This window comes from Anoplolepis gracilipes, chromosome 2, assembly GCF_047496725.1.
Source record: "Anoplolepis gracilipes chromosome 2, ASM4749672v1, whole genome shotgun sequence".
Taxonomy (NCBI): domain Eukaryota; kingdom Metazoa; phylum Arthropoda; class Insecta; order Hymenoptera; family Formicidae; genus Anoplolepis; species Anoplolepis gracilipes.
Window position 1 is genome coordinate 5,989,337 of NC_132971.1, and position 15,624 is coordinate 6,004,960.

The 15,624-nt window shown below is 29.3% G+C and overlaps 1 protein-coding gene across 2 annotated transcripts in view; it reads right to left on the reverse strand.

The window, feature by feature from the left end:
* Positions 1-2,964: 2,964 nt before the first annotated feature.
* LOC140662737 (uncharacterized) overlaps positions 2,965-15,624 on the reverse strand; it is a 68,209-nt gene continuing 55,549 nt past the window's right edge. Inside the window, exons 5-7 of one of the 2 annotated variants that reach the window (XM_072886334.1) lie at positions 7,624-7,798; positions 6,805-6,981; positions 2,965-6,287 (exon numbers count right to left, since the gene is read on the reverse strand). In XM_072886334.1, coding sequence (XP_072742435.1) covers positions 6,124-6,287; positions 6,805-6,981; positions 7,624-7,798 — 516 coding nt within the window. In that variant the 3' untranslated portion in view covers positions 2,965-6,123. Of the gene's footprint in view, positions 6,288-6,804; positions 7,057-7,623; positions 7,799-15,624 lie in introns of both variants that reach the window. The other variant, XM_072886333.1, reaches the window with a different exon arrangement.

The window sequence follows — 15,624 nt, forward strand, 5'->3', positions numbered from 1 at the left end:
CAGAGCTATCGCTGCAGATTTGAAAATTACATCTACATAAATTATTTAAATATTGTTAACATGATGTTTTCATAAACTTTTTTTCATGATGTAAACTATTATAAATTAGATGTCAGAATAATGCAAAAAATATTATAATATATGATTATAATATAAAATATCGGTATATGTATATAATTTTAATCAATTTAAAAAAAATTATATAATTATGTTTCCTTTCTAATGCACAATAGGAAAACATTAAGAATAGATTATATATATATATATATATATATATATATATATATATATATATATATATATATATATATATAATTATAATGTATTAATAAATATAATATAAAAATAAATATATGTATAAATATAAATATATAAATATAATTAAATATATAAATTAAATATATAATATTATATAAATTAATAGCATTTTTTATTAAAGCAGCTTTCACTCCAGGAGCGAATAATGTTTCAATTCCTAATATTTTCCTATTATATACATTTAGTTTGTTGCTGTGTCAACTGTGACATTTTTCTCATTTTATCTGCATAATTTATTAAGTATTTATTAAACATAAAAATTTAAATAAACATAAATGTTTTTTGCCTCTCCCTCTACGAAAAATTTAATCTAATTCAAATATCTACTTTAATTTAAAATTAGAAATAAGTTTAGATTAAATTATACATATATCGAATTTTTTTGAGGTACAAAGAACTCTCTTTTACCTATGTGCATTTACTACATGCTATTACAATAAAGTAAAATAATAATAAAATACATAAGTTTCAAACGTTCCGCTTAAAATAAAGCGTCTGAAATAAATATAATAAATTCAATATACACTTGCTTATTGAAATCTCTATATGAATGGTTAATAACAATAAAAAGCTATTGAAAGTTACTGCAAATCATGTGTTGAAAACATGTTAAAGGTAAGGTAATGAAGATTAAATTTTCAATTTAAAAAATTTTATTTTTATAATATTTCAAAGTCACATATGTTGTGTAGAGGATTGCATTTTCTATAATAATTTCAAAAGAAAAGAGATCTTTGAAGTCTAATTTAATATCTAAAGTTAATATCAACATTTATGTTTTATTATTTATTCAATACTTTTGTTAGTTGATATTATTATTGTTCGCACAACTTGCACGACATTACATTGGAAAAGAAAAAAAATTATATTAATTAATCGTATTATTAACATATAAAAATATTTTATAAAATATTTATTATTTTTTTTACATTTAGTAACTGGTATTTTGAAATCTCTGACTATTTTTTAAAATAAACTGTGATTCTTTAATAATATATTCTAGTTAAAAGCACTTTTTTACATAATTTTCTTTCTTAAACTGTAATTTTTCTTTCCATATATTTTTTGCATCGATAAATTTGAAGCAATATTTACATGAGTTGCAGTTATTTCATTTTCTTATTGTTTATGTGTTCTGTCAATCAAAATTTATTAATGTTTATAATGTTGTATAATGTTTGTGTTGAAACAATCCAAACTAATAATAATCATATTAATTAAAAAAAAATAAAATAGTGGTAACAATATAATCAGCACAATTTGCAGTATGTGTATTATACAATTGTGTTTCAGGATCCATAAGACAAACTTCAGGTGGTGTTGGTAGATCCCACTAAGAGAATTAATTTATGTCAAGCAACTGATGTCCTTTAACGCGTCCTTATTAAGGAGTCCTTATTATGTTCCTGTTCAAACCGCCTGAAATAGGCAACCGGTAGCATAGCTGTCGGTTGCGGGTGACAATAGTGTAGAGTCCATATGTATATAATACTAGTCCTTGTCTTTTAAATAAAATTTAAAGAAACTATAGAAAAAACAAAATTAAAAATAGTTTTCAAAGTAGATGAAAGTTTTGCAGAGATATTTTCCACACACATCACCACCATCAACGATGGCTAAGTATAATTTTTCTATAACAAAGCAAAATATATGTAATCGAAAATAAATTATATTAAATCCAAATACAAGAGAAGATTTATCTTTATTATGATGTGTTTTATCTAAACACATATTTGTTCTCAATCTATGATCAATAACGTCATGACCTTACCGAATAGTTTTTTTATAACATTTAAATAAACATTTGAGATTTATGATGCCCTAATGCAAAAGCACATATTATTTTATATTCGTAATAAAGCAATGAAGTTAAAATGTCAAATTTTTTTTAAATAATCCTATTATTATTTTTATTATTATTTAATTTTAATTTCTAACATATATTATTAACAAAGAGCTTTAGTAATTCTGCACTTGTAAACTTTAAAGATTTTTCTAAAGTCCTATGATTCTAGCTTACTTTGACGAATTTTAACAATTTTAATTTGTGTAGAATATAATTGAATATTTTGCTTGCACTATCTAAACAAATACTGTCCATATAAAAATCAATTATCAAATTATTAAAAATCATATTTATGTAGACTTAAAATTAAATCCAACTTTTATAACAATAATAATTCCAAATTTATAATTACCTATTTAAACGCGAATAATGATCGACAAAATATCACACCGCGATCGACTTGTTGCTCAAGTTTAATATAAGATATATTGAGTTTTTCAATCATGAATATCCAAATTCTTCTCATATAAGAGAAAAGTTTATTTTCATAAATATCAAACTTACTTTTAAAATGTCTGTGTTTTAGAATGTGTTTGTATTTAATAAAGATTTAAATATTTATCAGACAGTTTTTATCAAACTTTAAAATAAAATAAACAATTAATCTAAAATTATTATCCTTTTTATGTAAGATATTATAAATTACTTGAATTATTATTACACAAGTATTTTTTTACATAATGAGATTTTTTAACAGAAAAGAAAAATTATTTGAGAAAAGTTATTATTTGCAAAATAATATTTTCTCACAATTTTTTAAGTAAGGTAATAAAATTAAAAAATGCGTATTTGTTCAGAAATTTTATTTCTTACGTATACTATCCGACTACTATGCATGCGTTAGAGCATTCAAATACAGAGAATTCGCTGCAGATCCGGAGCTCATCGTTAAATGTATTCACAATAACAGCGGTATCATTTCCATTATGATTCTTGACTTGGTTTTTTTTCTAGAGAACATGTGGTTACTTCATTTTCTCATACTCGAGTCTTTTAAATTATATGTTATGTTACGTGTATAACTTTATCTAAACCAGACGAAATTTTGCTTGATCATTGTTTCTGAATCCTCGCGAAAATCCTAATTCGCAAGATAGCCAAGATCCTTCTTTTTCCGGAAATTTATGTTCATATATCTAAAATTTAATTATAAGCACAAAATATTATTATTTAATTATGTCTTAATTATCACTACATTAGGAATTAAAAGATGCTTTTTGTGATCTATTAACTCTTTAAGAATGATATTTATATACTGCACGTTTTAAAGCAAATAAATATATATGGATATAATAAATTTATATCGACTGACAAAATTTTTTCCCCAAAAATGCATTAATTTTCGAACAGCAGATAGCATGATAACCGCGCATGGCAGAGGTTGGATCAATTATGTGAGTATGTCTCTTAAACCTGGATGGTCTTTTTAATAGAAGATTCTTTTGCTAATTTGAAGACAATTTTCTTCAACAAAAATGTTAAGGCATCAATAATATGCAGTTATAAGCAATTGAAAAAGAAGGGTTTTCCCTAATTAAATTTTGTAAAGTTAAAAGATTAACACAACTACATTTCTTTTATTTAATTTTAAGTGGAGTTTAATAGAATTTCAATTTAAAACTTAATTACAAAAATAAAAGATGGTAAAAATTGGAAGCTTCCAAGGAAATAATTTTCGACGTTTTTGAAAAAAATTATCTCTAAATTAGTTAACAAAATATGTTATAAAAAGGCCATTCGTTGGTTTTGAGATCCTATATAATATTTTTTAATTTTTTTTTATATTATTCAAATATTTTTAAAATATAAATTATTAATATTTTAATATGCACACATAAAATATTTGTTTTATTTATCATACTAATTTTATAAAGCTTTATATTTTTAAGATAAAGGGTCATAAGTGATCCGGACTCCGCCTCAGTGAAGAGTTAAATAAATAATACAGCGCAACTAATAAAAAAGATTAAAATAATTTATTGGGTTTTACTTCGAGAAGATTTAGTAATAAAATAATAAAGCATATTTTTTTGTATTTCAATATTTTCAGTTGAAGATCTCGCAAAAGTGCAAACTCGCGAAAAGATTTTCGTTTGACTCAGCATGTCTTGCAACCACATTTAATTTTAGTCATCTTTTACATTCGCACATATGTATATGTATATATGTATATATATATATATATATATATATATATATATATATACATACACACACATATATATACTTTTTTATTTATATAATTATATACAGCAGGCGGGCGCCCCGAAACAACGGTGCAACGACGTAGATGAGTTTATTTGCAGCAGGAACAAAAAGCATAAGAATTAGACGAGCGATATTCCACGAACTTTCAGTTCATACATATAATTGTCGATAAGACATATTGCAAAATTCATTTATATAACAACCGCCCGACGAGACACCGGCGCCATCGCAACCACCTCGCGTAAGACGTATCTGTTACTAAAGTATATCTTATCGAACTAGAACTTATATCGATATATTGCACATTTGACAACAGTTACGTTTTTTTTTTAAGTACTTGGATATAGGAAGTCTTCACTAATAAATCTTTGACTTACATCTCTTTTGCCCTCTCTTTCTCTCTTTCTCTTTCTCTCTTCCTCTCTCTCTCTCTCGCTCTCTCTCTCTCTTTCTCTCTCTCTCTCTCTCTATTTTTCTTTTTGCTCGTTATACACATCTACACATACACATCTCTCTTTCTCTCAAATACACACATAAATTTAACGGTCGATTCAACTTTCGATGCTTGCATGTGTCGTAAACTTGTAAGTCTTAAGGGCGTTTGTAATGTATATGTAATATGAAGTCTTCGGGCTTATCTTCTTCGATGTGTTCATATAATCTGTTATTTCGCTAAGTATTCCATACAACCTCTCTTTCCTTCTTTTTACTTTCTTCGCGTTGCTCAACATTCGTTGCAGAGTTACACTCTGAAGACGAAACTGTTAAATCTTCATATTTTCTTATCACACTGCATTCTGTCTCTTTTCCTTTCGCATGTTTCATACACACACGCACACAATACATACATACATATGCATATATACACACATACACGCAACGTACACGCATACATATACTGTCGCACTATGAAAAGCGATTATATTCTACTTAGGTAGTTTTGTTCATTCTTGATCAGTTCTTGATTGACCAACCAGAATAATGAAGCCTCGTCCTTCGCCAATGCCATTTTATTTGGAAAAATTTTTCTCTGAATATTTGTTGACGACAGAATTCTTATGATCTTTCATTGTACGTTATATCCAATCGTCAGTAGGCTATATTATTTCGTTGATAAAGATTAAACTTAACAATTAGTTTCATTGTTCATTCTCTTTCCGGCGGCAATTCGTGTTCTCTCGAAACACATTATGAGGGTACCCTTAATGTCTTTTATCATTGTACGTCAAGTCGTTGCGGTGGATTTACACGGATCCGTGTCGATTTATAGGCCTGCCTAATTGCTGCGCGAGGCATGTTAAACAGATAACGCAAAACAGGCGCTCGATCGGTTGGTTCGTCACGTTTCGTTGTGCTTGTACATACCTTGCATCTTTAATATTCACGAAAGATTTAGTCTGCATTACGGATAATCTCAATTTTCGCAGAAATTTGCGAAAATGGCGCGAGGAACGTAGTATATATCAGAATAATCGTATCGATCGGAAATCAATCCGAGATCATGAAACGATCATCACAATCGCTGCAGTCTGACTGTGAGATTAATCTCAAAAGTGATCCCGGTAAGACCCTTATACCTTGAAGGGATCCATCCTCATCGAAGGTACCCATTAAAAAAATATCACTGATTTTGAAATCGATGCTGCCGATTGACCTACGACAGTCTGCCGAGCAGGACGATGTGCTTCCGTATCAGCAGCAAAAATATCGGACACGGAACTATCAGGAAAGAAGAGCTTGTATAATTGCAATTAAACCGAGGTGTGTAATGTGCTGGATTGTGGTGCCGACGGATACGACCCGCCAGGCGGTGCCGATGTTGGCTGCAGGCTCAATTGTAGCTGATGCTGTTGCGCTTTCGCTCTTAAACAGGCAATACTCTCGTTTCTGAGTTGCTCTGTATCCTGTACAACACCTGTAAATACAATGACGCGTGTATTCATTTGAAATGATTTTCTTTTTTTATTTATTACTTTTCTTGAATTTTCCTATTCTATATACATATATTCTTTATCATATATCAGAATATTTTTTATTGTAATGTTTAAAAATTTATATACTAAAAAGTATAATTTATATAATAAAATTATATATAAGAAAAGAAGGGTATTAGTAACATTTTATTAATATTTTTGTTAGTAATGAAATTTCTTAGAAAGGAAATTTATTTAGACAAAAGTGTTCGGACTAATATACTAATATAATACTTTTTGTAGAACATATTTTATTTCAAACTTCCAATTCCATAATTCGATTTTTTTAATTTATAAAACATATATCCACAAATATTAATTCTCATAAGATATTTATATAGTAGTAGTATATTGTAAAAAAAAATTTGTTTGAACTTAAACGCATTTTAATATAAAATCTATCAGTTGCATTTCTACTAGATTTTTTCTAGCTTCAATATTTAAGCAAATCGAACTTACTCGTAGATGACGAAGGTCCCATACCATCCTGACTCTCTTGTCCGCTTTCCGAACTGGTTGGTCCTCCTTGATGATGATTATGATTGGGGCTGCTTCCGCTTCCGTTTTGATCGTTACCGCTGTCCTCTCCGCCAGATTTGAGATGCTCTGCTGCCTCGAGCGACTTTCGATGCATCCCTACAGGTCCACAGTCAATCAGTTCTTGATTACATTCGAAATCTTGGTTAAAGCTGCTTGTCTTAGACGATTGAGCTGGTAAAAACCAACAGAAAAAAATATTCGAAATTTGTTGGGCCTTTCACTTTTATTTTAAGTGTTTCTATCAAGGCGGACAAATTTTTTCCGGTTTTCAATGATTTCTTTTAATATTTTAATTATTTCTATTTTAATCATAGAAACGGTTTTCGATAGGAGTGCTTCAATCATTTCTCTATTTTAATTATTTACTTTTTTGTTGATATTGATCGCAAAATTAATTAAACAATTAGGTAAAAAAATAATTAATTACAGAAAATTTGTTTAAATTGTCTAAATGCTTACCAAAATAATCAATAAATAATAAAAATTTCTTGTAAACATTGCCTTATATTTATATTTTCCTACATACACATGTTACATAATACATTCTCTTTTATGTACATAAAATATATATATAAAGTTAACAATGTTAGTGCAATCTTACCCAATTTTATTAAGAGATTTGCGGATGTAATTAACTAATCATAGGCCCAAATTTAAAAGAAAAGGTTTAAGTTTACATAATTAAATTATCAAAATTACTAATTCAAGAGTTCGTCAAAGAAATGTCTCCTCTCTTACCTAACAGCCACGGTGCAACGGATTCATTTTCCTTGGCACTTCTTAAAATCGTTTCCGGAAGTGGTAAGGAATGTCGGACCATCGCTCCGTATAAACCATATTCTGCCATTATAGTACTTCTGCCCCAACATTTCTCCGTCTTGCGCCATTTTGCTCTCCGATTTTGAAACCATACCTGAAACAAACGAAATAAACAACTACTTAGAAAAAATATATTTTTATATTATGTATGAGAAAATGTAACAAAATTAATTCTTAATTAAATTAACCAAAGTTTAAAAATTGAAAAAAATCAGTATTTAACTTTTTTAATAATTTATTAATATGTTTCTTGTAAAATATGTAGTTTTCTATCAGTTTTAATTAAAAATTCATAAAATTACTATCAGACGCGAGTAGTTTTGAATGAAATTATACGTATCAGTTATCATTGTGTGAGTAACAGTTATCGTATTGAAAATTTATTATCAAATTTTAAACATGTTTCTCTCAAAATGATATTTTTTCAAAAGATTAATCTAATTTTTTACAGTTTCTATGGTCAACATGTATTAATGTAAAAATGTAAACTTTACGATTGTTAACAAAGCATTTAACCGTTGAAATGCCTAATTTGTCTCGATATTGTGCTAGTGTTAAACAAATATTTGTACATTAGTTGTTTCGCTTACATTATTCTTTAATTGGTCTACCATGATCGTGCCGAACGATCAGTTACTTTATCTAATTTTCACTCGCATGACACGTGTCACAATGCTGTTGTACGGTTAATTATCATGCTCAAATGGCCTCCTCAAAAGCTACTATCCTATTTTTCATGCCTGTTAGGTTACTTGTTAGTAATACTGATGATTCGCCTCCTATGGCGAAGACGCGTGTCGCTTTCTCTACACGCACGCTCGCATGTAACGAACTACGTTTTTAAGAAATAATAAGCATTACTTTATTCGACAAATTTTTATATCAATTTGATAGAATCATTAATTTTTATATCAATTTGATAGAATCTGTTAATTTGTATTCAACGAATTTTATGAAATGTGTGCAACTAATATTTTTACTAACTATACGCCAATCAGCTTACATAAACATCATTGTGATAACAAAATTAATCTTACTAAGCTTTTGTTAGCTTTTGTTTTAAAAATTATATATAAAGTAGAAATATATTGTATGTGAAATAATATGTACATTTTAATGCAAAAACATAAAGCAGATATTAATAGTAAGATACATAAAACAAATTATAAGTTAATGTTCAAGAAATAATAAATCAATAAATATTTAAAATTTATTACTTAATTTATTATTACAAGCATAATTTTGAAGAGTCACTTATTGTAAAAAAAAAACTGATATTGCAATTTATCGCAGCTCTTTTCAATTTATATGACATTAAATATATTTTTAATAATACATCACATTAAAATTTTATTAAACTAAAATAATTATAATATTGTAATAAAATCTATATTTACCAAATTAACTAAATTATATAATTTTATTATCTATTTTATTACTTCTGTAAAACTTGATTTTCAATACATCTTTCATTTTCAGTCGTTTATAACTCCAAAACTGTAACTGCTGCAATATTATTGTAAAGAAAAAATCAATTGGTGAAATAATCTATAATTTAAAGCACTTTATATATAGGGCGCTCTGTATATACGTGATAGTTCCCCAGGCTGTTATTTAAAAAGGCTGGACACAGACATATAGGTTGTTCAGCAAGCGTATGTACGACCGGACAGAAGAGGGAAGCCGGAGGCTAGGGCGTAGACCAATTTGCAGCAACAATGCCAAAGTCACCAGCAGAATTGGTGCGTAATTTAAATGAATGGAAACGCGTCGCCCTGTCAATTTGCGCTGCCATCCCGAAATTATCTTCCGCTTAGATTCAATGTACACGCGGTTTTTCATGATTTACAAGCGTTTACGCAAAAACATTTATTATTAACAAAGCAACTCGCTTTTGTTAAAATGAAAAAATTAGATTTATTAATATGTAGGCTTTTATAAGCCACTTTTAAAACGAATACAAACGAGTACATGCCATTTTTATATTATTACATAGAATATTTTTCTTTAAAAAAATAAAAATTATATATCGTTATTCTGTATCACTCGTATCACTTTCTATGAATGTTTATGAATTTAATTTTAATATTCTATAACAAAAAGAGAGAAAATCAGCTGTAAAACGTCAGTTCAATATTTAAATAAATAGACCGTACAAATTTTCATTTCTTCATCGAAACATGATAACATTGGCACTGTTGTGCTAAAAAGAAAGAGGGTATTTAATAACTGTCTAGGGGACATCGAATACGGCTTGACGTCGTTGTTTGAACGTAAGTCGAGAAAGCTACAAGACATTGGCTAAGACACCGGATAAAAAAAGAAGAGGAATAAGAAAGAGGAAGATGGGAGATACAGGACCAGGATTCGATATCTCATTATCGGTCGATCGCAAATTGAAGTTACCGGTGGGAAGTAACGAGATCTCCAATTATCCTTAGGACAGTGTCACCCTATCTTATCATATATATATATATATAGAGAGAGAGAGAGATTCGCGAAAATATATATATATATATATATATATATATATATATTTTCGCGAATCTCTCGAAGAAAGGAAACAAACGGCATTCCTTAACTCATCTCTTCCACCATCAAAATATTCCGTGCAATACGATTAGCAAGATTCTTCTGATACTTTTAAAATTTTTATGAGATCTGATAATCGAGGTTGTTTGAAAGATATTAATACTAATGAGCACGATTGTTTGCTAGAAATTTATACTAACAAGTCAACTTAGCAATAGTTTAACTCGTAAATTCTTTTTGAGTTTTGCGGATATAATGTATAATATAGGTATACAAGATAAATTATTTTTATATTATAATAATTATTTTTTTACATTAGTATACGTAATATATTTTTTGCACTTATCAAAAAGACATTATTTTTTTTATCCATCTATGTATAATATTCAAACAACAAAGACATACCTATACATATATATGTAAACATAAGTACCGATATATATATGTAAGTATAAGCTTTAAGTTGTTTTGCTAATATATTTATATTTATATGTTTATGTTAATTCAATTAATTATTTTGTAAAGTTGAGAAGTTTAAGCAATTTAATTATCAAATTATTTAGCAGTAAGTTTTATTGAAATAAGAATTAAGTAATACGTAAATATTTCATTAAATTATTACTGCATAAATATTATTCATTCAACTGACAAATAAAAAATTACACATTATGCGTAAGTTTTATAAAGAATTTTTTCTTGTAACTAAATGGTTGTATATACAGGACATCAAATTTTTTGGGTGATATCAAGCAATCATGATTGAAGTAGTAATGATTTCAATTTGAAATTTATTTTAATAACTCTTCTTCCGCACCCTTATAAAAAAATATAAAAATTCGTGGCGCAATAGATAATTCGAGAAAATTTAATATGTAATAATGATTGTAATGTTTTACTTTTTTATATTGAAATTTTTCAATGATATTCTTGGTTAATCACAAAACAACTTTAGATTATTATAAACTGTTAATATTCAATATGTGAAGTATAGAAGAAGAACAAGCTAATATATTTGGCTAACGTAACAAATATAAGAAATTCCAAGATATAAACGACAATAAGTGATGTCATGACGTATTAAAATGTTCAGACTCCTAGTCAAAAGATTACAAATTATCTAGAACGATTTTCCACGACTTTACCTACTGTATTTTACTCTTCACAGTGAAAAATCAGAAAGCTTACGGTCAAATATATCTTCAAGGATTCTCGAGCGAGCATCTAAATTTTCAGTTTCAATACATACTGACGTTTCGAGTGTCATAACAAGAAGCGAACATGTGAAAGTTTTATTCTTTTTTCAATCTTCCCTCTATGTCTCTATACTATCCATATATTTTTTTTACTCACAAATTTACATGTAGATCTATCTACACTCTTGTATATATATTAGTATATATTAATATATTAGTTAATTTGATTATATCGAGATATTTAACTATAGGCTCTTTCACTTTTTCCAATCTTCGTGATCTCTTCTGTTTGCATGTTCAACTCCAACTAGAAATTTCTTCGCAACGACTTCCTCCTACGACATGTCCCGCCCTTTCTATTTTTCGGTTGTCTCCGTTGTCGTTTCTGCCAGGCGGTATATCCTCTCTTTATTCCCATTTCCATTCTCATCCTCTTGTTTTGATCCAATAGTCAGTCGCCGGTCTGATCGATGATACGCCAACAGGCAGTACTGCGCATGGCCGACTAAATACAAACGCTCCTTATTATACCGGGTGTGCCAATAAAGGAAGTACAGAAGAAGAGGAGAGAAGGGGAGGGAAAGAGAATGGAGGAGAGAGCAAGAGAGAAAAACGGTAAGGAGAGGATGCGGGGAGAGTGTTCTGTGTTGGAGTTGCTCGCTCCTTCGAGCCAAGGCAATCATAAAGGATCTTCTTCCACCGTCTTGTTGCTACCGCTGCTTCAGCAATGCAGCCTCGTTGCACTCATTCCTTATACTCTACCTCTACCTTAACTCAGCAGCGTCTCGTGATATACTAGGAGATGCCAAAGGATAATCTAGATACCCGATTTTCAATCCCGATGCTACGAAACGACACCTCCATACAACACCGTCGATCCTTCTTCATGAACTTCGTCGTCTCGGCAATGCTTTTCAATACGACTTTTCTCCTCGGTTCTAGGCATGTTTTTATGCATTTATTGTTACGCTTTTTGTAGATATCTTCGACGTATTGGATATCTACCGCTTACAAATGTTCATCCACATTGCATGCTTTGCAATAAAAAAATGATGTTTACGAATTTTAAATTTAAATTATTCTATTTGTAAAGCTTCTGACGAAAGACGTAAAAATAAAATTAAGAAATAACTTGATAGTATACGCAAGTATTAGTAATTCATATTACTTTACTATTATAATATTATTATAATCAAAAATACATAACTATAGTAAAGTATCAGTAAAAAAACTTAATATACTTTTAAATTATTTTATATAAAATAATATATACATATATCTTTTAATGAAAATGTATAGAAAGTATTACATTAAAATATGGTATTATGTATTAATATATGAGTTTAATATGTAGAATGATAGATTTAAAATCTTAAATACTACACATTAAATAAGAAAAAATCTATATATACATATATATGAGTATGTAGGTACTAATAGAATGATAATGAAATCTATTACTTGTGGTAATGTGATATTATACGCAGGAAAGTTCAATGTATCTGCATGAGCGCAATATCAGGATATTATGAAATATGTAAATAATTTATAATTATATATATAATTTTCATATCATTATTAACATCGGTGTTATTTAACTATGTGCGAATGTGTATAAACAATTATTATATGTAGTTCTATAAGATTGTATATATCACCTATTTTGGTATATTGTAACATCAATAGAAGGAATTTCTCTCCACCACAATAAAATAATTTATTAAATTGTAAATGTTATAATTCATTAATCAAAATAATTAAAATATATGAATTAAATATAATAACTATACAGAATGTGTTTAGCAATATAAAATGTTTACATTTGTTACATATTGTTTCGAGAAATTATCATGTGTCCGCGATACAATGGTCAAACACATATTAAAAAATTTCCTATTTTTTGTATAATAAATGTTATTAACATTTTATATAATTAATTTCTTTAATGGCGCGAGAGAAAAGAAACGTGTTGACCTCAAAAACTAATTTGGAATAATTGGAATAAAACTTTTTCTTCATATGCGATGCAACTATAGTATGATAAAATATTATACAATAAATAGTTCTTCTTATTTCTTGGAAATTGTAACGTGATAAAACATTTAAGCCAAAATTATGTATATTGCACTTCACAGAAACTGTACAAGACATAACATTTCTTTCCTTTGTGTTTCTTTATTTGAATTAATATATATTATATTATCTAAATCAATTTATTTGTACATAACACACGATTTTAGCTTATTCTGTATTTCTAATTACTAATTGCTATTAAATTTTTTTTAAATTTACAAAGTGAGTATCTTATCTAAAGTGCAACATAACTGATATTATATAGTCTATATTTAAAAAATCATTCTTGTCTGCAAATCACTTAATAAAATACAAAAAAGCAAAGATCAGCTGCAATTCGCGTCAAATGGATTCTCACAATCTCGGTCGGGGTTCCGTAAGTTAATTAATCTTGGCAAATAAGCGAGAGGGAGGTGGGATAGGAAACGCGCGTTACATCCCACGAAAACGCATGACTTATTTGCCACATAATACGCGCATAAGAGACCAGAGGCCTAGTCGTGGCCCCTTACTTGACCAGCGGCTGGTAAATAGTTAAGTCGGATGGATCTCTCGTTGGGGGCCCCATACTGCGAAACGGCACGCGTCAGGGCATCATTACATGGGACACTTGCCGAGCGGAGGGTGACCCGAGAGAGGGATGTGCGCGCGTTTACCCATCACTCGGCGTCGATAAGCAGGAAATAATTCAGACACGAATGGACGCATTAACAAGTGAACCGGCTTCGATCGCGCGTTGAACTAATGAACCGCGATAAATTAATAGCGCCAGACACTGGTGTGTGAATCGTGATTTAAGGAAATCAAGCCATTTCTAAAATTCGTTTACTTCTTTGTATTTGTCGATTTTGCATTACCTCATGATGAGTTCGCGTAAGTTGGAAAAAAATTTCGGTATGTTTAAAAAGAAAGAAAAGCTCGTTCCTGAAATATGCGATTTTAAAATATTATGAAAGTAAAATGTTTAAAAAAGAAGATTTAATCTATAAAATTGATATGTTATTTGTATATTGTTATATACATATATTGATAATAAATATATGTATACATAAAATATACAAAAGTAATTTTTCAAACAAGACATATTTACTTAATTGATATTTTTGGTCCCAATATATCTTCTTGTTATTGAATTTCCTTTTTAGTATATATCGCGAATCGCGAGCCACATTCATGCTTTTGTTTCTCTCTCGTGTCCTCGATTTTCACTATGTAGTCTCGGTTTCGATAGCGTTTCATCGGCGGCGTGGGCGTGGCGAAACTTCGGTCCATGCTTCTAACTTAATTCGGTTAAGCGAGATTTATATCTGCTACCGGCAGCGCATTCCCTTGTTCAAAGTCGTCGTGTTTCTCTCCACCCTGCTGCCCCCCCCCCCCCCCGACCTCTCTTACAATTCCCTACCGATTCACTATGTTTTCCTCCGACCATGCGCGCGAGCGGGGATTATTAGAATTTATAAGCGGTCCCGTTGACAGCAGCGCAACGCCCAAACTGCCGGATATTCCGCGATTCGCATCCCCGATTTTCGCTTGGTACCCTTATTTATTTGCCACCCAGTACACCAACTCCGGCCAGAGGCTCGATGGATACTCTGCGATGTGCATTATTGGTCAATTTTTGGGGTGGAACGCGCCCATCCGGAAATCACCGCTTTGTTTGTCGGTGGTTTTACGACCGTTACCGGCAGCGACACGACGGAGAGCTTTCCGTTTTAAAAATCACTAAGAAATCCCTTGCTACTATTACGACAATGATTTCGGAGATGGTCATCGCGAGTGACTAATCTTAAAGTAGATTTAATCATTTTTCAACTACGTTTTACATAAAATGATTGACTGCATCGTAAAAGTAAACCAATTTCTTGCTTTATCAAGGGCTATTTTGTCACAAAAGCTTTTCTCCGCGAAAAATATATTCATTCTTTTTTTCTTTAATTATTTGTAATTAATATTTTAAATTGTACACATAGGATATATACAATGTTTTTAAATATAGATACAAACACATGTTTTAAATAATTTTTTTTAACTTTTACTAAATTTTTATTTGAAAATACACTGTTTTGTGTTTAAAATGTAACTCTAAATACACTGTTTTTTATTCAAAATATAATCTAAATGT